Raw genomic sequence first — 22578 nt, 5'->3', positions numbered from 1 at the left:
GTGCCCAAATGTGTCGTTGTCCCTCCCTGGTGTCATGTGTCAAGGTCCCAGGTGTAAATGGGGAGCAGGGCTGTTAAATTTGGTGTTTTGGGTACAATTCTCTCATACTGGCCACTGGATATTCAACATGGCACCTCATGGCAAAGAACTCTCTGAGGATGTGAGAAATAGAATTGTTGCTCTCCACAAAGATGGCCTGGGCTATAAGAATATTGCTAACACCCTGAAACTGAGCTACAGCATGGTGGCCAAGGTCATACAGCGGTTTTCCAGGACAGGTTCCACTCGGAACAGGCTTCGCCAGGGTCGACCAAAGAAGTTGAGTCCACGTGTTCGGCGTCATATCCAGAGGTTGGCTTTAAAAAATAGACACATGAGTGCTGCCAGCATTGCTGCAGAGGTTGAAGACGTGGGAGGTCAGCCTGTCAGTGCTCAGACCATACGCCGCACACTGCATCAACTCGGTCTGCATGGTCGTCATCCCAGAAGGAAGCTGACGCACAAGAAAGCCCGCAAACAGTTTGCTGAAGACAAGCAGTCCAAGAACATGGATTACTGGAATGCCCTGTGGTCTGACGAGACCAAGATAAACTTGTTTGGCTCAGATGGTGTCCAGCATGTGTGGCGGCGCCCTGGTGAGAAGTACCAAGACAACTGTATCTTGCCTACAGTCAAGCATGGTGGTGGTAGCATCATGGTCTTGGGCTGCATGAGTGTTGCTGGCACTGGGGAGCTGCAGTTTGTTGAGGGAAACATGAATTCCAACATGTACTGTGACATTCTGAAACAGAGCATGATCCCCTCCCTTCGAAAACTGGGCCTCATGGCAGTTTTCCAACAGGATAACGACCCCAAACACAACCTCCAAGATGACAACTGCCTTGCTGAGGAAGCTGAAGGTAAAGGTGATGGACTAAACCCAATTGAGCACCTGTGGCACATCCTCAAGTGGAAGGTGGAGGAGTTCAAGGTGTCTAACATCCACCAGCTCCGTGATGTCATCATGGAGGAGTGGAAGAGGATTCCAGTAGCAACCTGTGCAGCTCTGGTGAATTCCATGCCCAGGAGGGTTAAGGCAGTGCTGGATAATAATGGTGGTCACACAAAATATTGACACTTTGGGCACAATTTGGACATGTTCACTGTGGGGTGTACTCACTTATGTTGCCAGCTATTTAGACATTAATGGCTGTGTGTTGAGTTATTTTCAGAAGACAGTAAATCTACACTGCTATACAAGCTGTACACTGACTACTCTAACTTATATCCAAGTTTTATTTCTATAGTGTTGTCCCATGAAAAGATATAATAAAATATTTGCAGAAATGTGAGGGGTGTACTCACTTTTGTGATACACTGTATATACAGGGGTTGGACAAAATAACTGAAACACCTGGTTTTAGACCACAATAATTTATTAGTATGGTGTAGGGCCTCCTTTTGCGGCCAATACAGCGTCAATTCGTCTTGGAAATGACATATACAAGTCCTGCACAGTGGTCAGAGGGATTTTAAGCCATTCTTCTTGCAGGATAGTGGCCAGGTCACTACGTGATGCTGGTGGAGGAAAACGTTTCCTGACTCGCTTCTCCAAAACACCCCAAAGTGGCTCAATAATATTTAGATCTGGTGACTGTGCAGGCCATGGGAGATGTTCAACTTCACTTTCATGTTCATCAAACCAATCTTTCACCAGTCTTGCTGTGTGTATTGGTGCATTGGTGCATTGTCATCCTGATACATGGCACCGCCATTGGATGCACATGGTCCTCCAGAATGGTTCGGTAGTCCTTGGCAGTGACGCGCCCATCTAGCACAAGTATTGATATGGCAGCCCAAACCATCACTGATCCACCCCCATGCTTCACTCTGGGCATGCAACAGTCTGGGTGGTACGCTTCTTTGGGGCTTCTCCACACCGTAACTCTCCCGGATGTGGGGAAAACAGTAAAGGTGGACTCATCAGAGAACAATACATGTTTCACATTGTCCACAGCCCAAGATTTGCACTCCTTGCACCATTGAAACCGACGTTTGGCATTGGCACGAATGACCAAAGGTTTGGCTATAGCAGCCCGGCCGTGTATATTGACCCTGTGGAGCTCCCGACGGACAGTTCTGGTGGAAACAGGAGAGTTGAGGTGCACATTTAATTCTGCCGTGATTTGGGCAGCCGTGGTTTTATGTTTTTTGGATACAATCCGGGTTAGCCCCCGAACATCCCTTTCAGACAGCTTCCTCTTGCGTCCACAGTTAATCCTGTTGGATGTGGTTTGTCCTTCTTGGTGGTATGCTGACATTACCCTGGATACCGTGGCTCTTGATACATCACAAAGACTTGCTGTCTTGGTCACAGATGCGCCAGCAAGACGTGCACCAACAATTTGTCCTCTTTTGAACTCTGGTATGTCACCCATAATGTTGTGTGCATTGCAATATTTTGAGCAAAACTGTGCTCTTACCCTGCTAATTGAACCTTCACACTCTGCTCTTACTGGTGCAATGTGCAATTAATGAAGATTGGCCACCAGACTGGTCCAATTTAGCCATGAAACCTCCCACACTAAAATGACAGGTGTTTCAGTTATTTTGTCCAACCCCTGTATGTTGTATATATACTGTATGTTGTATATGTTATATATTGTATATATACATATATATATATGTTGGTCTAGTAACATTAAGCCACTTGCTAATAGAGGGTCATATACAAAACTAACTGCAGAACGTCTGAACGCACATGTATAAAAGGGTGCTGCATTCTGATTGGCTGAGCTTAATGACACTCACATATCGCCGCTACAATATTGTAATATAATAATAATAACGACCTGGCGAATGCAGCCAATGAGTTTTTAAGTTATTGGGTGTATGTGGATAAACTGGGAGAAGTTTACAAATAACTTCTTTCTGTTTTTATTTGCATTTTACTTTTTATTCATGATAACATTACCTGATACATATTTACTAGCTAAAAGTTTTAAAACATAAGTTTCTGATAATTCAACAAACGTCCCAGTCTTACATTGCAATATAGTACCTTGTTGTAATATGTTGCAGGCATCAAATTACGAATAAACATATTATTACTTTTTTGTTCAGGTTTCAATTCAATAACTGTAAAAGGTTGAAGTTATTTACAAATAACTCAATTTTTACCGACATTTTACCTTATGTACTATGTACAGTGTACTACATGCTGCACTATTTCTATACTATATACACGACATACAGCACTATAAAAATAAAGTGTCTAATACTATTATTTATTTATTAATGAGATGGTGTGGTTTTATCTTAATACTTTATAGGCTTGTTCCTATTACGGCGCTTACTGAAAAACGGACAATGTGCAGAAATCTTAACGCAACGTGAACGCTGCCTGACTGAGCCTGACAGGATGACGTGTCTCTAAGCTACGGAGGCGGATGTAGGTGAATAGTCGCTTCTGTTCTGGAGCTGCTCTGCTACAATCAACTCGAACCAAACATTAAACACAACATTTACATCTCATGTAAGCATTTATGTTTTATTATAAACTAAAACTCAATACTGTATTGTAAGTAATCTCTAATTGTACTGCAGTTTGGTTGTATATATACTTAAAGAGTTCTATAAAACGCATCACTTCACATTAGCTGCGTTAGCTAGCTAATGGAACTTAGCCTGGACTTGATTTCTGGTTTAAACTGTGGCTGCAGTTCAGTAAACTATCTAACCAGTTAAGTGTATTTAATATTAAATAGGTAACAGTTTTCATACCTTTAACTTAAGTTTTTATAAATATACACTTTAGATTTCTGTATCGAGTCTTTGTACATCTCATGATTTGATCCCATATATCCCTATTTGCTTCTCAGATATGTTCAAACTGTGTATATTGAAATAACATCACGGTGAGGCTTACAAAAGATCTTGTTTTGTTGTTTTATGAAATAATTCTTTATTTTGGGAAGTTCACTCTAGTATGACGATGGAATAATCCACACCTGCTGCCTTTTTACTGCTCATAAACGCCCTTTCTGTATTCACCTACATTACAGAGGCAAATGAGCTTGAACTGATCTTTTAGTAGTAAAGAACAGACAATAAGAGACACACATTGCAGATGGATTTATTTGTTTGGATTAATTTTTTTAAATAAAAAACAAAATTAATTCATTAATAAATGATTGACAGATCATATGGCTTTTTTTCCAGGCATTCACACTTACTTTTATTAAGCATTATTTAGACTAGCCAGTTTACCTACAGGCATGTTTGTTAGTTGATTTGAATCAACCTACATGGACACACTTCCACATTCCAAACTTTGGTTGCTTAGGCAGTGTTTCCTAGTATTATTTTCAGGTCAGTAAACATTTAAATACATTTGAATCCTAAAAAGTTGTGACAGAAGGTAAAACACATGAAAACAGACAGCAGTGATTTGTAAGATGTCTTTTATAGGTACATGTGGTATATTTGTCCCTGTCCCAACTTTTTTTGTTGCAACTACAAAATTAAAACAGTGGTCCCCAACCATTTATTACCAGGCCACACAGGAAAAAAAAAAAAATAATAATTAGAGATCACTACAAGAGCAATTAAATTTTCAATACTCTTCGGGTGTTATTGTCACTTATCACCACTAGGTGGGAGCAGCGTCTCGTTGCTTAGGATTCAAACTGATTTTCCATTCTATAGTAGTTCTACATATATTAAATCCTCCAGCCGGTCCATGAAATTATGTCTTATATGAAATGAAACTGGTCTGTGGTGCAAAAAAGGTTGGGGGCCACTGATTTAGACATACAACAATGAAGTTAGTTGATTGGAACATTTAATATAATGATTTCAGTTGAATACATTTAAAAAAGATTTGCTAACCTGTTTTATTTACATTTTTGTACTTTCCAATCTTTTTTTTAATTGGGTAGCTTACTAATGAAGTAACCCTGATTAGCCTTATGTATAAATAATATTTACAGTTTTGATAATTATCTCTTTTTGTGGAACAGCATGGTGACAGACGTACAGCTGGCGATATTTGCCAACATGCTTGGAGTCTCGCTCTTCCTGCTAGTGGTGCTCTATCACTACGTGGCTGTGAACAACCCTAAGAAACTTGAGTGATTAGAACGTTGTTGCTTCAGAAGGTAATTATTTTTGTGCTTTGCATGTCTAATGCTTAAGCTGTAGCTGTTCACCTAAACCTGTCTTGTTCACAGTGTGCTTATACCCTAATCTCTTTCAATCTTTTTGGACCCTTTTCCCCACATCCAGAAACCTTCGCGAAAGCTTTAAACAAGCTAAAATAATATAATTAATTATGTGCACATCATGCATACGATGCAGTTTCGCTGATTTAAATATTTACTTCAAAAAGATGATACAACCCTACCTTATTCAATGCAACGGCTGAGCCTGTTTCTGCAAGCACATCATAGAAATTTGTGGTTCAATATTAAATACAGCTAGTTGTAAAATCGTCCTTAATAAACGTGAGCAGTACTTGCTTTTGATTTAGATGATTGGACACCTTCCATACATGCACAAACAAACCCCTCTTTTCCAGAATAGATGACTGGTCCATATTAGTGCAGTAGCAAGCTATCTAGCTTATCATTTGTGCAAACGCCATTGATCAGCAAGCAGAGGCCGCAATAGCAGCAGTTATAAGGAATCATCTCATACGATCCCAGTCGAGAACAAAACAATCTTTGTCCCTATTGATACCCAGGCAACTAAAATTCAAACTTGTGCTAGCGTGTTTTTACCAGTGCACCACCAGAGTGCCCCCAGAACACTTTTTAGCTGAACACGTACCTCAAATTCACTACAAACACAAAAATAATTGCAAGACACATAACTTGCTCTACTAATGCCGGGGTGGCTCAACAGTAAAATGAGTAAGTTTACAGTTTATCTTCTCTGGGAAGTCATAACAAGGTTCAATAAAACACTTGATATACAGACAGAACATATCACTTTTGTATGCAAACCATTTACCAATTTATACATACTAGAGCATTAAAACATCTTTTTATGAATCATATGGAAGCAAAATAGAACAACTGCTCACTGTGTCTGCAACTAACAGAGAGAGGACAGCCTTTTAAGCAATTCTCAACAATTAATGTAGTGGCATGAATTATAAGGTCCATGATTTATTATTTAAACTGCAGTCTGAGTAATAGTTCTTTCTTTGCCTAATTCAGATGTAGTGACTGTTCCAGTTTGCCCTTTTATTCAGTAAAAAGGCTGTCAAAATTTCTACTGATAGGACTAGTTACAAATGCCTGAGGTTTTTATACTTTTGCAATACAAATCAAGATCTAACAAACCCATGCTTTCTTTTCTCAGGTGAATGCTGTGAGAGGGACCAGTGAAAGAAGAGGAAGATGTAGTCTGTAACATGTTTTGCATACAAATCTAAATAAATCTGTAAATGTTTGACCAATTTTGTTTTTTTGTTACAAATTCATATATATATATATATATATATATATATATATGTGTATGTGTGTGTACTTTTATTTGGATACCTTTTTAATTGCAACACAAACAAATAATCATACTAACATGTAGAACGCATTGAAAAGGTTTTAATTTCTCACACAACAGAAACTTAAAATGCAACACATTAAAGTCAGAGGATAGGCCTTTAAATAAGCAACAAAAAGGTTATTGGTTTCTGTTTAACCAGTGACCATGTTTAACCAGTGACCATGTTTATTTAGAAAAGCTCAAACAAGTGAAAAATTGGACCACTAATTTCTTACAACCCAAATAGGGCATATATGGTACAACATAATAAATTATGTAAATATAATGGTATACATACACATATATAGTTTACACTGCCTTCACTGAGGTTAAACTTACAGCACATTTAGTGGTAGTGTTTAGTGGTAAGATTATAACTTTTTACACACAGACTTTTCTAACTACAGGAAAAAAAAACTAATTTTTAGATTCCATCATACGAGTAACTTACAGTCCACAGTTCAGTCCTTACAAACCCAATTTCCAAAAATGTTAACGTTTTCACTGTCTTTCAGTCAGTCTGAGATGAGCTTGTGTACAGAAAACTCTAAGGTGTTTCAGCATTGAAATGATTTTAGACTTTGTGTAACAGAATTTCTGGTTGCATTTCCTGATACGTCGACCGACTGTAATATGTGACGACGCCTTTCTGAAGTACTCCAGAGGCCGTGGTTTCTCGTGCAATGGCGTCTGAGAGCTCAATGGTCACGCACATTCAACAGTGGTTTTTGGCTTTGCCTATATGTACTGAGACCTCTCCAGACTCCCCGAATTGTATTATATTATTAACAGTAGATAGTGAAAGACTAAATTAATTGCAATCTTTTGTTTTTGAACTGACTGCCAATTCCCAAGTCCCTCCTGTTTGGTACAAAGTGGTGAGCTACGAAGAACCATTGCTTGTAAATATATATATATATTCTTTATGCCTTTTCTCCCCTTTTTCTCCCTTTTTTAGTGTCCAATTTGCCAGATTGCGTCATGCTTCCTCTCCACCAATGCCGATCCCCGCTCTGATTGAGGAGAACGAAGCTAACCCATGCCCTCTCCAACACGTGGTTAGCAGCCGTATGCATTTTGTCACCTACACTTTGACGAGTGCAATGCAGATCAGCAATGTGTACGGAGAGACACACTCTGACAGCACTCTTTTTCCGTCTCTGTGCAGGTGCCATCAATCAGCCAGCAGAGATCGTAATTGCATTAGTTTTGAGAGAGTCCCTATCCGGCTTAGTATCCTACCCCTATCTGAACAACAGGTCAATCGTTGTTTATGTGGCTGCTCAGCCCAGCCGGCAGGCAGAGCTGAGATTCGATGTTCAGTGTGTGTTTTACCGCTGCACCACTTGAGCGGCATAAATCCTCCTTTTAAACCCAATCATGGTTCCCTCACCCGTTACCAATTCACCTGCTTATTGTGGAACTTTTCACTCTTATTTTGCCTCTGTCCCAAATTTTTGAAGTGTGTTACAGGCATCAAATTCTAAAAGTGTTCTGCAGCCAGTGATAGCTCAGTGGTTAAGGTACTGGACTAGTAAACAGAAGGTTGCCGGTTCAAGCCCCGCCACCACCAAGTTGCCACTGTTGGGTCCCTGAGCAAGGCCCTTAACCCTCATTGTGTAAGTCGCTTTGGATAAAAGCGTCTGCTAAATGCTAAAAATGTAATTCTAAAAATCTTTTCTTTCTACTTTTATCAGTTAAATAAAGATTCAAGATTCCCAGAAGAATCACAGATTCTTCTTTCTATTGCGTTGAACAAAACGTCCAAACTTTTTTGGAAATGGGGTTTGTACTTATATTTCTTTAAAATACTGTAGGAGAAAGACAAACAATAGCAATATTAATTTTACAGATAATGGCAATAGCACCACGAACAAGGAGAGTCCAGTCAAGCATAGCTAATGAAAACTGACACAAACAATACCAATCAAATTCTGTATTCAATAAACCACAGTTCATATTAACTTAAATCTCAGACAAATCACATCATCACCACTAAGTGTTAAATTAGGATACAAGTTGGCAAAACACGAAGCACTCAGGGGTCAATGAGTTAAAAGGAATGAATTATTATTTCTGGATGAAGCATATTTTTTTTTACCTAACGACGATATTATTTAATAGCAGCTAATTCTTTTTGAAATTTTACTGGCCGTGAATTTTCAAACTGTGAAATAGTAGTAACTTTTTGCCACTTTTACATTCTGCATATTAGTAAATTGATTTAAATACTTAGATTTATTTCTATACATACAGTTCAAATAAATCTAGATTTATCTTGCTAGGAATGCATAGTCTTCTGCTAAAACAAGTATGAATGATTTTAATAAATATATATAAACATATATATTTAAATCAGATTTTTTTTAAACAGCTGCTGTTTGGCAATGTAAGGAAGAGGTTGTGTTGGCCAATGCAATTTTTTTTTATATTTTGTTGATGCATTTTCTCCCCTTTTTCTCCCTTTTAGAGCGTCCAATTGCCCGATTGCATCATGCTTCCTCTCCACCAATGCGGATCCCCGCTCTGATTAAGTAGAACGAAGCTAACCCAAGCCCCCTCTGACACGTGGGCAGCATGCCGTATGCATCTTATCACCTATACTTTGACGAGTGCAGTGCAGCTCAGCGTTGTGTACGGAGAGAGACACCCTGAGAGCACTCTTTTCTCATCTCTGTGCAGGCACCATCAATCAGCCAGCAGAGGTCGTAATTGCATTAGTTATGAGAGAGAGAGACCCTATCAAGCTTAATTCCACCCATATCTGAACATGTGGCTGCCCAGCCAAGCGAGCAGGCAGAGCTGAGATTCGATACGATGTATTCGAGATCCCAGCTCTGGTTCCAGCTGGAATAAACTGGTGTGTTTTTACCGCTGCGCCACCTAAGCGGCCTAGCCAATGCAATTTTAATTATATAATATTTACAGAGTGGACATGATCTAAATCTGTTCTAGAAAGCTCTGATTAACACGTCATATCTTAAATAGAAAAAACATTCTTAAACAGAAGACCAATCAGGTGAGAAAATGAAGTATTAAAAACAAAAATCAGAGAGAGTCTGTAATAAAACAGAAAAGTGGCCACAAAGTTTATTCCTTCAGGATTTACAGTTACCCAGACTTTCAGTGAGCTCTACTATTACAATCAGAAGTTTTTTAAATTATTATTATTGTTAATTATGACCTTTATGATTACCAGGCCTACTTTCAGCAAATTACTCATACTGTGAGTGCAATGTTTAAATTTAATTAATGGAATATGCTTTTCAGTTCTGCATAGCATGAAGAAAGATCAATAAATTATGCTACAATTTTTATAATTTTTTATAACTAATAGTAGTTCTGTCTGACAAGAACAGAAACCCTAACAATTTAAATATCAGACGGCCCATAAACTGCAGTACGTATGACTATAAAATTTAGAAGCCACGTTTTGGTGGCCATGAACTGGTTAAATCTCTATACAACACAGATGCTGCTTAAAAAAAGAAATAAAAAGAAAAAAACAGCTTATCCAATATAAAAATAAATGAGAGGTGAAAAAAAGGAAACTGCTACAGAACTGAAAAGTGCAAAAATAATTATTACCACATAGGACACAAAAAGCAGATCAGACATAGTACACATACATTAAATTGCTACATGTTCCCATTATTACCATTTCATTCTAGTGTTGCAGGGTCAGTCGAGACCTGGGAACTATATCTTATAGGGGTGAGACCACCCAATAACTATTCCTTTCTAAAAGCAGAAGTGGACTTTACACTTAACTGGCATGTCTATTATGTGTAGTGAACACACTTGCAGCAAAAATATGCTAGTAGAATTTGGCAGCTACAGTCGTGAACACAGTAAAAATTAGATTTGCCACTATGAGAACGGATGCAAAAACACTGCTTTAAAATCCAGCTTAGAAAGAACTGAATCAAACAGTAAGCCTAGGTCTTAAAAATTTATTTTTAAGACCCAAGTTGTTTAGTAAGGTTCAAGGTTATTTTTGCTAGTTCGAACTGTGGGTGTAACACTTCTAAAATCTAGGTTCGAGGTTACCACCGTACTTAATTTGATCCTTTCAGCATGATCAAAGTGCAAAATTTTTCTTCCATTTCTCTTTGAGTCAAATGGGGAGGGGGGGGACTAACTAAAGAAAGTAAAACTGTCACAGAACCCTTTTAAACATAAGCACAATATCTGAAACTACACAACCACACACACAGACAGACTTAAAAAGAGAAGTCACTTAGTCCTGTTGTGCTGGCTGGGATTTCTGAGTGTGATGCAGTGGCCTTAATTTGGTAAGCAGGCGGGTGTGTGAGTACAGACCTGCTGTGCTGATGGAGCAGGAGGACGAGCCCGCCCCCAAAGATGAGGAAGAGGGAGAGGAGGAGGTGGAGGAAGAGGAAGATGAAGGAGAGAGAGGAGGGCGTGCCTGTATGACCTGACTGTTGCTGGGACAGTGCAGTGAGAGGTGGTGACTGAGATGGTGCGGGCGCCTTTTCTCCTGAGCTTTAGTTTCTAAAAAGAACAAATGGGTAAAAAAGTAAACTGATCTGGGTAACACACATAACAGCCTAAGACTTAAATATCATGTTATAAGCATCATGTAAAAATGCAACTGGAGCAGGTCAGTCACTTTAAATAAGTTAAGGATGTTATTTCAATGGTGCAGCAGTAAAGTATGCTATCCCACTATGTCTAGGATCTGGGGATTTATGGTTCAAATCTCAGGTGTATGCATGGACATTATTGAATAATGTACAGTGGCAGGGCAGGGGACTGTTGCCCGAAACAGCCTAGCCATTAGTAGATACATATTACATTATTATTACTGCTATAACATAGGTTTCTATTTTGGAGCCGTCTGTGTAAATTATTAGATGGTTTGTGTAGCTATTTTGTCCATTTTTTTACTTTTATGTGGCAGTTCTGGCTCTGGATGTAAGGTCCTTAACTAGTAGAAATGGTTGTATGTTTTTGTTTTGGAGAATATAAAACCATTTTAATTGCCCAGTCTAGTTTATGATGGATGGTTAGTTGCAGTTTTCTTACTCTTACCCTTGCCATGTTGTCCCCTCGCCCACATATGCAGAGGTCGTCCACAAACAGACTGCATAGTATGTTTGGTCTGACTGATTGCATAAGGCTATTTATTTTAGCACTAAAAAAGGTACCAGACAGAATATTTCCTTGGTGAACTTCCAGATCTAAAACGTGTGGGATAATACTGTTTTATTAACTTTAACCCTGAATTTTCTGTTCAGCATCCTAAATATCCAATTTGGTGCAGGTCTATTTTAGTATTCCACATTTCTAGGTTATGCTTTTTCAGGTCAGCACTTAGAGGAAACCCACGCAGACACGGGGAGAACATGCAAACTCCACACAGAAAGTACCGGGGCCGCCCCACCTGGGGATCGAACCCAGGACCTTCTTGCTGTGAGGCGACAGTGCTACCCACTTAGCCACTGTGCCGTCCCAATCTTTGTTATTTGTTGAGTCTCTGTTCCATTTAACGTTATTATTAATGGGAAACGATAACTGCAACACAGGTCATCCCATACTTTCCACTTAGAGTAAGGTCAATGGTGTAGTACATTACATGCACTGAATGTATGCAAGTTGTCATTTAAGAGGCACAGATCCCTTTAATTAATAAGATCTACTATTGCTCTACCTTTCTGATTTTGTTTCTTGCTGCCCCATAGATGGTTGTGACTATTAAAGTCTCCAGAAATATATAAGGGTAATTGGTCTATTAGATTATTTAAATACTGCAGCGAGGTGGGGTTGTCCGATGGTATATTTGGCATAAAGTAATATACAGTACATAGACTGTAATATGTATTAATCGGATATTTGTGTTAACTTGTATTTGACTATGGATGATTCCTTGTCTTATTAGGATAGCTGTACCTCCGGTTAGAGGCTATACATTTGGGCCATGTGTATTATACATTGTATAGTGTGGTAGCCTTTGCAATCAGTGAAACATGTGCACTCCTAAATTCACAAGATCACTTTATGGCATGAGGTACAAGTAGTCTAGAGTTACCAGTACATCGATTTTAAAATGGTCAGGTTCCATAGTTAATGTCACGACACCAACCCCCCAATCCTTTCTCTTTAAAATTCTTAATAGGTACACTAAATTGATAGTGCTCTAACCTCTTATTGGCCCCAAAGCTTTGTGAGCAGGCTTGTGCAAGCTGGGAGTGTTTCCAGTGTTGTTCCAACCAAATGTGAAACTAGGCGAACTCTTCAACTGTGAAGGCGTCTGTTTGTTCCCAGGCATGCTGCAATTACGGGTGATGTTGCTGCGACTTCGACTTAGAGAATTCTCTGAAACAGAGCCACTCAGACCTCTGATGCAAAGACAAAAAGGCCATGCACAGTAAATTACATGCACAGTAAATTACAATACCTGTTTTAAATTCAGTAACCAAAGAAAGTGGTTAATGCTATAATAATTTTATACATAAATAAGTTTCTGGTAATTAGCAGGTTTACAAAGGTTTTGTGTGGTGTGGAGTTAATTTAGTTGGTTAAGAAAGTCTTACAAAGATTTGGGGGCACTGGCAGTCTTGTTAGTGTTCTTGCGGCCATTGGAGCCAAAGCCTTTGCTGTTGCGAATGTGTTTAAGCAGTGAGGCTCGCAGGTTCACCAGATTGCTGTGCTCCGAAAGGATGAGACGTGGCCATGGATTACATTCAGCCATATCTAGCGCTGCTATAGCAACGGCCCGGCCCACCTGAAATGAACACAAGATAAAACACCTGACTCCAACATCAAAGACAAATAAAAAATGGACAAAACTAGAGTATGCATTATCTTACCTGTTCATATACCTCAGGGGTGTACTTAGGAGGAAAGGCAGGAGGAGGAGGAGGAGTTGCTCGGCCATTGTCATGGCAGGCAGGTGGAATGGTGTTAACGGAACGACCCGTGTTATAGTTGCACTCCAAAGTGTAACTGTACACAAGATATAAAGAAGATTCTTATACTAATGCATTTAGCAAAAAATACAAACATAGCCACTTTAATACAGGAATCTATTTTTTTTCCTAAATCAGCATCTCTACATTGTCCAAAAAAGTTTTAAACTTATGGTGGAGTAGCATACCCTTCTGGACATAAAAGGTAGCCCAAAATTCATTCAGAGGCCTTAGCAGGACAATCAGAACAATGATGAAAAACCCCCGTGTTACTGCAAAAGACTTACAGGAAGACCTGATTAAGGCTGGGACCAATGTGTCAGTGGCAACCATAAGAGGATCACTTAATAACCAAAAACTTCATGGCCAGACTCCACAATGTATGCCACTTTTCTGTGACTAAGAATCACAGAAAGGGTTGAAAATGAAATGAAATGAAAAATGGCAGAAGAAATCTGGCTAGATCTGCAGAGATTCTATGGAGTGACAAATCAAAATTGGAACTGTTTGGCCATATGGATCAAAGGTTAGTCTAATTTTCTAACAGAAAAGGGCATTCCTTAAACTGTTGCTGCAGAGTTTACAGCATATCATTTCCTTTATATGATTATTACACCTGTTAGCAAATGTTGTGGCTTAAACATATGGATTTTAGTGTGTAGTAAAGAGGTTTGACACACACAAACAAACTCAAATTCAGACTGTATTTTGACCCCTTGACTTTTTGTACATGTATTATAGATTTTTATTCATCAATCTACACTTAATCACCCATAATGACAAACTCAAAATGTTTTTATGAGTTTACTGAAAATTAAGTAATTAAAGGAAATAAAAATTTAATCTCTTAATCACAAAATTTTCAGCCAGGTCAAGGTCATAAAAGTCTTTGAATCTCCGCAACAGGCACTGCACATTACTTGGCTAATACTATCATTATGGTAAAACATGGTGGTGAAAGCATCATGCTATGGTGGTAACAGAGCAAGTGGTATAAAATGAGAGACAGATGAATGCATGCAGCCAAATACATCATTTAGAAAACCTCCTCCAGAGAGTATACAAACTTAGACTAAGGCGTTAATTTAATTTTTTAACATGGCAGTGAATCTAAGCATACAGCAAAAAGAACAGTGGAGTGGCTTTAGGGCAAATCTCCACTCTACCTTACATCTGTGAAAAGAACTGCAGATGGCAATACTCAGATGCTTGCTATCCAATGTCATGGAGCTTGGGAGGATTTGTGCAAGTTGTACAGATATATTTACAAGATGATTTTAAACTGTTCAAAGAGAAGTATTTGCTGCCATGTGGGCTTTTACAAAGTACCGAATTAAAGGTCTGAATACTTCTGCAAATTAGAGATTTTAGTTTTTGATTTTTAATAAATCTTTAAAATACTGTACAAAAATGGGTCTGAATACTTTCTGAATCCATTGTGTATACAAACATATAATGGTTTATGTTACTGATTTACCTGTGAACCAATCCGATGGCTTTGAATATGGCCACTCGGCCGCTGCCCTCTTTAGACTGACCGTCACGCTTGTCCCTTGCATACATGTTCTTCTCTGAGAAATTACATCCAAGGAAGTCAAAATGGGCACAATTTAGGGAAATAAGCTTTGGATACATCAGGTTTTCCACCTAAGGAGATAAGAAAGAAGTAAAAGAAGATAAAATGCATTTAAAGTTGTGTATTTTTTTAAATCCAGTTCCAGTAGTTTCATTTAACTTCAAATGGCTGCTATTTCATCATGGCATGGGCTCAAATCCTACCTGGAAACACAGAGCCTAAAAATACTCCATGAACAGGATGCCAATCAATTGTAATCCAATTCAGAGCAGCCAATCAGCCTAATAGTCAGTTTTGAAATTTGGAAGTAAACCAGAGTACCTGAAGGATACCTACAGTCATGTGAAAAAGTTAGGACACCCCATGAGAACCTTTGTCTTTTTGCACATATTTAAACAAATGAACATTTGAGCTTCATTTGAACAGTACTGAGAGATGGAGCTTATATAACTAAACAAACAAAACTGAAAAAATTACTTTTAAACACAAGTTGTAAAATGTAATAAACAAAAAAGAAATTTTATTGTGAGGAAAAAGTTAGGACACCCTATGTCCTAATAGCTGGTGTTTCCCCCTTTGGCTGAAATAACCTCAATTAGACGTTTCCTATAACCATCTACCAGTCTCTGACATTGACTGGAAGAAAGTTTTCCACACTCCTCCATGCAGAATTTCTTCAGCTGTGTGAGGTTTGAGGGGTTTCTTGCATGCACAGCCTGTTTCAAATCACCCCACAGCATCTCTATAGGATTAAGATCCAGGCTTTGACTTGGCCATTCCAGAATTCTCCATTTCTTTTTTTTGAGCCATTCCTTGGTGGATTTACTGGGATGTTTTGGGTTGTTGGCATGTTGCATGATCCACCTCCGCTTCAGCTTCAGTTTTTGGACAGATGGTCTTACATTTTCCTCAAGCACCCTCTGATACAGTGAAGAATTCATCGTGGATTCTATAATGGAGAGCTTGCCAGGCCCTGCTGCTACAAAGCAGCCCCAAACCATGACATTTCCACCTCCATGCTTCACAGTTGGTATGAGGTTCTTGTTACCAAATGCTGTGTTTGGTTTGCGCCAAACATGTCTTCTGTTACTGTGCCCAAATAATTCAACTTTGGATTCATCTGTCCAAAGCACATTGTTCCAGAAGTCCTGGTCTTTGTCTAGGTGTTCTCTGGTAAACTTTAGTCTTGCCCTGATGTTTTTTTGACAGCAAGGGTTTCTTCCTTGCAGACCTCCCATGAAAATCAAACTTGTGCAGTCTCTTTCTGATGGTAGATGCATGTACCTTGACATCAACTGTGGCAAGAGCTAGCTGTAGGTGACATTGTACGATTATTGGAGATTTCTTTACGCATCTTGCAGTCTGCTCTTGGGCTGAACTTGCTAGGACGGCCTGACCTGGCCATGTTGGCAGTTGTTTTAAATGTTCACCACTTGTAAATGATTTTCCGGACAGTGGAATGGCTGATTTCTAATTGTTTTGAGATCTTTTTAAATCCCTTCCCAGACTCATATGCATTTACAACCTTCTTTCTGAAGGCCTCAGAGAGCTCTTTAGATCTCACCATAGTGATCACTTACTTCAACAATCAAGAGCAAACCAAACTAATGTCTGAGGTTTAAATAAAACTCCAATGTCCCCTAACGATGGTCTAATCATTGCAGCTGATGTGGTGCACCGGATTCTAATTTTAGACATTTTAAGTAGTAATAAATGTGGGGGTGTCCTAACTTTTTCCTCACAATAAATTTCCATTTTTGTTCATTACAATTTACAACTTGTGTTTAAAAGTAATTTTTTAACATTTTATTTGTTTAATTATATAAGCTCCATCTCTCACTACTGTTCAAATGAAGCTCAAATGTTCATATGTTTAAATATGTTCAAAAAGACAAAGGATTTCATGGGGTGTCCTAACTTTTTCACATGATATATAGACGTGGGGTGAAATTTTTATTTAATTAATACATGGAAATCGGTAGTTACTCATTACACAAGATTCATCAGTTCACAAGTTTACTTTCAAACACAGTCATGGACAATTTCAAAACAACATCTCCAATTCACCTTACTTGCATGTCTTTGGACTGTGGGAGGAAACCAGAGCTCCCAGAGAACACTCACACAGACACAGGGAGAATATGCAAACTTCACATAGAAAGGACCTGGACCGCCCCACCTGGGGAACGAACCGAGGACCTTCTTGTTGTAGAAGGTTGCGACAATGCTTGGCATAATAAAGTTAACTTCTTAATAACTGACTACAATTGTGCATTTTATTAGTAAAACCTTCTAACTAATCTTTGAATGATTGTGGAAGTACGTAGGGTGTACTTATTTTGTCCCACCTACAGAATGTTGGTTTACCTTTGAGGTAAGAAATTACTACATATTGAAGTCTGTTGTTTTTTGTCACTTGATGTTATCTGTTTGTTTATAGAAGTTGGTGAGGACTGATAAATAAATTCACAAAATTAAAAACAGGGTGTACTTTCTTTTTCCAATGACTTACTTGCTGATTCTCATCAGGTAGATTGTTTCCATACATGAAGCATCCTCTTTTAGAGGCGTGGCCATGTAGGTCAATGTAATAGGCCACTCCACTCTCCTCAGGTGGGATGTGCTCTGTAGGAGCGAGGTTAGGTTGAGTTGTTTGGCTCCAGCTCGGACTGGATTCGTTCTCATCACATGGGCCGCGCTCTTTTTTGAGTTTTTCCCAACTCTCCTCCAGTTGCATGGGAATCTCTGAGAGGTCAAGAGTGGGGCTCTCCAATTGCTCCACCTCATTACGGTAGTTCAAATAGTTTTCAAGTTCGAGAGGTGTGGTTCGAGGCGGGGTCATAGTATTGGACTGGTTGGAGAGTTTGAGTGCAGAAGGAGCACTAGGGTTGAGGCGGTTGTCCTGGTGATGGTACAGGAGGAGTGATTTGGCTCCGTAAATGGAGGGATGTAGCTCAGCGCTTGGGTTAATGTACTGTCGGTTCAAATTTACACCACGAGAGTCCGTCCTTTAAAAACAAGCACACACATACACACACAACATAAAACATACAGTATATTTAAAATAACAATAATTTTTGGCATATTTTGTAGTTTTTAGAAAAATATGATTGTTTTAAAATCTGGTTCACATTGTACTTGCTTAACAAGGTTTTTTCAGTTATTGTATATTATTGTAATTGTATATTATCTGATTTTCTTTGCCACTTCCCATATATCAACCAAGTCCCTCTTTGTGGCATGACAGCTAACACACACTTCCAACAAGAAGGTGCCTCTCTTTCTGATAATCAGGGTCCTTACACATCGTTTGAAGACCCCAGCCACATAGTCCGGTCATCCCACCCTAGCTGAAACGTGTCTGCTGCAGGCACTGCCACTTATGCCCGCTACATGGTGCCCAGCTGACCGCTGGTAACGCAGAGTTTCGAACCGAGGATTTCAGAATCTCAGTGCTGGTGTGCAAGCAGAATATCCCGCTGCGCCACCAGGCTTTAATTTTTTATCAATTTATTTATTTTTTGCATTTGCACTAGTTGTATCCAATTACCCAATTGCGTTATGCTTCCTCTCTACTGATGTTGAACTCCACTCTGACTGAGGAAAGCCGTGACTAACACACACCCCCTCCAACATGTGTGCAGTACCGACTGCATCTTTTCACCTGCACAAAGCGAGTTCATATGTGGATCAGCTTTGTGTACGGAGAGACACATTATGCCTTGTCTCTGTGCAGACGCCATCAATCAGCCAGCAGAGGTCGTAATTGCATCAGTTATAAGAAATCCCCTCCGGCACCCTTGCCTGGAACAACAAGCCAATCGCTCGTGTAGGCGCCCAGTCTGCTGTGTGGCAGAGCTGAGATTCGAACAGATGAAATCTGCCCCCTTTTAAACATGTACACAAATTTATAGATGTTGGAAGTTGGGCTAGTGCTGAACAGACTTTTTTTTTTTTTTACATTACTGGTTGTGTGCACATGATTGTGCTTGTAACCTGTAAATAAAACAATCATATTACCTTATTTACAAACATTCATTTTGTGATTCTTAACAGAATACTCAATATATTACATATTATTAATATATAACAAAACGCCTGTCTCCTATTCGGAGGTTAACACCATTACACAACCAAAAATAAAGTACGCATACATATGAAGGACAGTTTTTAAAATTACAATACGCAACAATATCATATGCCCACTTGTAACTGACCTATAGTGACCTCTCACAACCCCATCAGGGTTAAGCATGGGAATTAGCTTAAAGATAAACATCCGACGAAGCATCTGAGCTCGAGGGTCCTCCTGATTCAGAATGAAGTTCAGGAAGCCATTAAACACAAAGCTGGAGGGTGTCTCACCAGGGTGGACCCTACTGCTGAGAAAGAACACCTACACAAAAGCATACACAAATAAATCATGTACCACTAAAAAGACCAAGAATACATCAATACTATTAAACATTCAAATTAGCATCGCAACATCTTTATATATGTACGTATGTGCATGTGTATTACCCGCTTGCCAGCAAAGCGGTGGGGCCGTGGTGTGCTATGGTCAGGAAATAGCTTCTCCAGTCTGGGTTCTCTTTCCTCCAGCATGCCGTGGCAGGAAGTTATGGTAAGCAGATCTACTCTGTGTCCATCCAGGGAATAACACAGTAACTCCCGATGATAATACAGACTGTCTGCGGGACTAGGTGGGGAAAAAGAGAGATGTGGCAAATATACTGCATGAAGCTCAACTTACTGCATAATTTTTAGTCATCATGGGTGTAGGCTGTAGCCTAGTGGTTAAGGTACTGGACCAGTAATCAGAAGGTTGCCGGTTCAAGTCCCACCACTGCCAGGTTGCCACTGTTGGGCCCTTGAGCAAGGCCCTTAACCCTCAATTGCTTAGATTGTATACTGTCACAACTGTAAGTCTGCTAAATACCAAAAATGTAGATCTACGTAATATGTAATAGCATGTAATACAAGCAGTGCATTTCTGTACTGAAATTGGCGCTGCGGTAGTGCAGCGGTAAATTACACTAGTCCAATACCTCTGTGATCCAGGGTTCAAATCCCTAGTGGTACTATCAGTACCTAGTGGTACTATCAGCCAGTCGGGCATCTATATACAGACATGATTGGCTATGTCTGAGGGAGGGAGATGGCTGAAGCCTGGCAATGGATTGACATCCTATCCGGGGTGTTTTACGGCACTGGACCAACTGTTTCCGGGAAAACCAGACCCACCGTAACCCTGACATGGTAATATGCAATTGATGCATATATGTAAATGTGTAAGTACCTGCAGGGCCCCAGTGCATGAGAACTGCTGAGCAATCGTTGGTCAAGCTGCAGAAGCATGTCCTGGCACTCAGTGTAAGAGAACGGATAGCAAAAGGCAAAATATGTGATGACTCCCTTGACATCCAGCACTCGGTGCACAAAGGACAAAAAAAACTGATTCTCCGACATCTGGGGAAAAATATGCACATGCCCACACACAAACACATACATACAAAAAACACACACTTAACAATTGCGTTTGCATCTAAAACTATCCAAAAGAAAATGGAAATTACAATACCTTCTGATGTAAAGTTAATTGCTATGAATTGGCTTCCAGTAAGTATGAGCATTCTAAGACTAACAATCTTAACTCCTGATCAAAGAAAATCTTTTACAAATGCTTTGTGTCAAAATTAGAGGGGTCAATACTTTTTCACATTTAAAAAACATGTTTTGTTTTCCCCATGTTCTTATTTTATCACATTTTAATTAGAATCTAAAACCATTAAGTGACAAATATGCAAATATATTGGAATTTATGACAGAGACTAATCCTTTTTCCATTGTACAATCTACAGTATATATAATTACTGTGTAAAACTGTAAAAACACGTACGAGTGAAAAGTACCTCAAACGTGGGCCGTTCTCTGACTCTCTCCCAGCGCATTTTCACCGGGAATGTGCGCACAAATGGTGCCATGCCCTGAGAGTACAGTTTACTCTGCTTATTCATGTTCATGATGTTAATCTTCAGTAGTTTTCCAGGCAGCACTCCACGCACACTGAAGTAAAACCATGACCTGCACTTACATGGAGACAGAGACACAAACACAGTGGTTCAAGTTAACAAACCAATTATTCTGTTATCATACCTGAAATATTAGAAGTGGCACTGTGAGCAATAAATGACAAAAATGTCCTTCTAGTTTACAATAACAAATAGCTACAGTATGCCTAAATAATGCCAGGTCAATGAGTTAATTGCCTAGCACAACAGAGCAAAAGCGCAACAAAAAAATCAATAAATGGTGAAGTGGTAGCTCAGTGTTTAAGGTATCGGACTAGTAATCAGAAGGTTGCTGATTCAAGTTCAACCACAACCAAGTTGCCACTGTTGGGCCTCAAAGCAAGGCCCTTAAGTCTTGATTGATTGATCAGTTATAACTGTAAGTCATTTCGGATAAAAGCGTCTGCGTTTAAATGTTAAATCTGCGGGTTAAAAAGGTGGGACATCATTTATGCTTACAGAATGTGACATTTGAAGTGTTAAAGTTGTGTTAAAGGTCAAATATTATTTCACAAACTATTGCCTATTTTTAACATCCCTGGTTTACTCAACGGTAATATTAAATACAAATACTCTATTTTGTCTGAGTACCACAAGCAGCACACAAAAGTAACAGGCTCTAACCTTTAAATTCATCTAACAAAATGTGTGACGGGTCTGACATATTTACTCTTGACTCCATTTGCCTTGACTGCTAGTCATTTAAAATGACTAGAATAACTACAAACTTTAATTAGATCTAAAAGGAATCATACTTACCGATTTGCGTTCTCAAACTCTGTGTCGGCACAGTCTGGTTTAGTCCAGACGTTGAACTCACAGTCGACTTGGGAGAGAGAGTTTCTCTCGCCGTCAGTCTCAGTTCGCTCCACCTTCTCAACTCGGGCCAGGTTCCCGGAGTCGAAGCGGGAGCTGAACACCACATTTCCAAAGCGAGCCTCCATGATCAGGGCCCTGGGCTCAGACTACTGCTTAACCATACTGAACCCTGCCAGTCCTACTTACACATATTCAAATATAAGTGTTCGCATCTGTAGAGAATAAGAGAGGACACTTTTAAGAGGACCATTTTGACTCTAGCTATAATAGGCTATAATAGGAATAATAGGCATTTAGCATCAAAGGTTGGGCTGCACCTGTGTGTCACATATAGCCCAAAGGCAGCAGGTTAAAATTGCTGCATTACCACATCATCACTTACCTGCTTTTCTACATAATTTCTTCTTGCCAAGTGATGAAAGGAAAGGCAAGCCAAAGGCAAGATGACCAGCACTTGAATTTAACCTGCACAGATGTATTTCAAAGTTTTGTCATCACAATCTTGTCATGAATTGGACAGCAAAAATGTTTCTAAAACGTCATAGCAACACGGCCACTCAGACCAGTTTTCTCTTGTCTTTTCACTAATTTTGGAAATATGTACAGTTCTTGGAAATGTCATTGCTGTTTCATATTTTATCCACTTTTTGAT

At 39.3% G+C, this 22578-nt stretch overlaps 2 protein-coding genes across 4 annotated transcripts in view; one reads left to right on the top strand and one right to left on the bottom strand.

The window, feature by feature from the left end:
* The window catches only part of agbl5 (AGBL carboxypeptidase 5), a 43152-nt gene that overhangs the window by 19033 nt on the left and 1541 nt on the right, over positions 1-22578 (bottom strand). For 2 of the 3 annotated variants that reach the window (XM_062994668.1, XM_062994667.1), the window contains exons 2-13: positions 22309-22391; positions 21867-22138; positions 20949-21120; positions 20336-20505; positions 19558-19735; positions 19254-19432; positions 17549-18044; positions 14938-15107; positions 13362-13497; positions 13086-13276; positions 12694-12890; positions 10852-11043 (exon numbers count right to left, since the gene is read on the bottom strand). In XM_062994668.1, coding sequence (XP_062850738.1) covers positions 10852-11043; positions 12694-12890; positions 13086-13276; positions 13362-13497; positions 14938-15107; positions 17549-18044; positions 19254-19432; positions 19558-19735; positions 20336-20505; positions 20949-21120; positions 21867-22051 — 2266 coding nt within the window. In that variant the 5' untranslated portion in view covers positions 22052-22138; positions 22309-22391. Of the gene's footprint in view, positions 1-9613; positions 11044-12693; positions 12891-13085; positions 13277-13361; positions 13498-14937; positions 15108-17548; positions 18045-19253; positions 19433-19557; positions 19736-20335; positions 20506-20948; positions 21121-21866; positions 22139-22308; positions 22392-22578 lie in introns of those variants that run through there. The other variant, XM_062994666.1, reaches the window with a different exon arrangement.
* ost4 (oligosaccharyltransferase complex subunit 4 (non-catalytic)) lies at positions 3404-6438 on the top strand. The gene is made up of 3 exons (XM_063004375.1): positions 3404-3514; positions 5001-5138; positions 6346-6438. The coding sequence occupies exon 2, from the start codon at positions 5002-5004 to the stop codon at positions 5113-5115; it is 114 nt and encodes a 37-aa protein (XP_062860445.1). The 5' UTR covers positions 3404-3514; position 5001; the 3' UTR covers positions 5116-5138; positions 6346-6438.

This window comes from Trichomycterus rosablanca, chromosome 1, assembly GCF_030014385.1.
Source record: "Trichomycterus rosablanca isolate fTriRos1 chromosome 1, fTriRos1.hap1, whole genome shotgun sequence".
Classification (NCBI taxonomy): Eukaryota; Metazoa; Chordata; class Actinopteri; order Siluriformes; family Trichomycteridae; genus Trichomycterus; species Trichomycterus rosablanca.
Note: the sequence above shows the minus strand (reverse complement) of the source record. Positions and strands in the feature narration are given on the sequence as shown.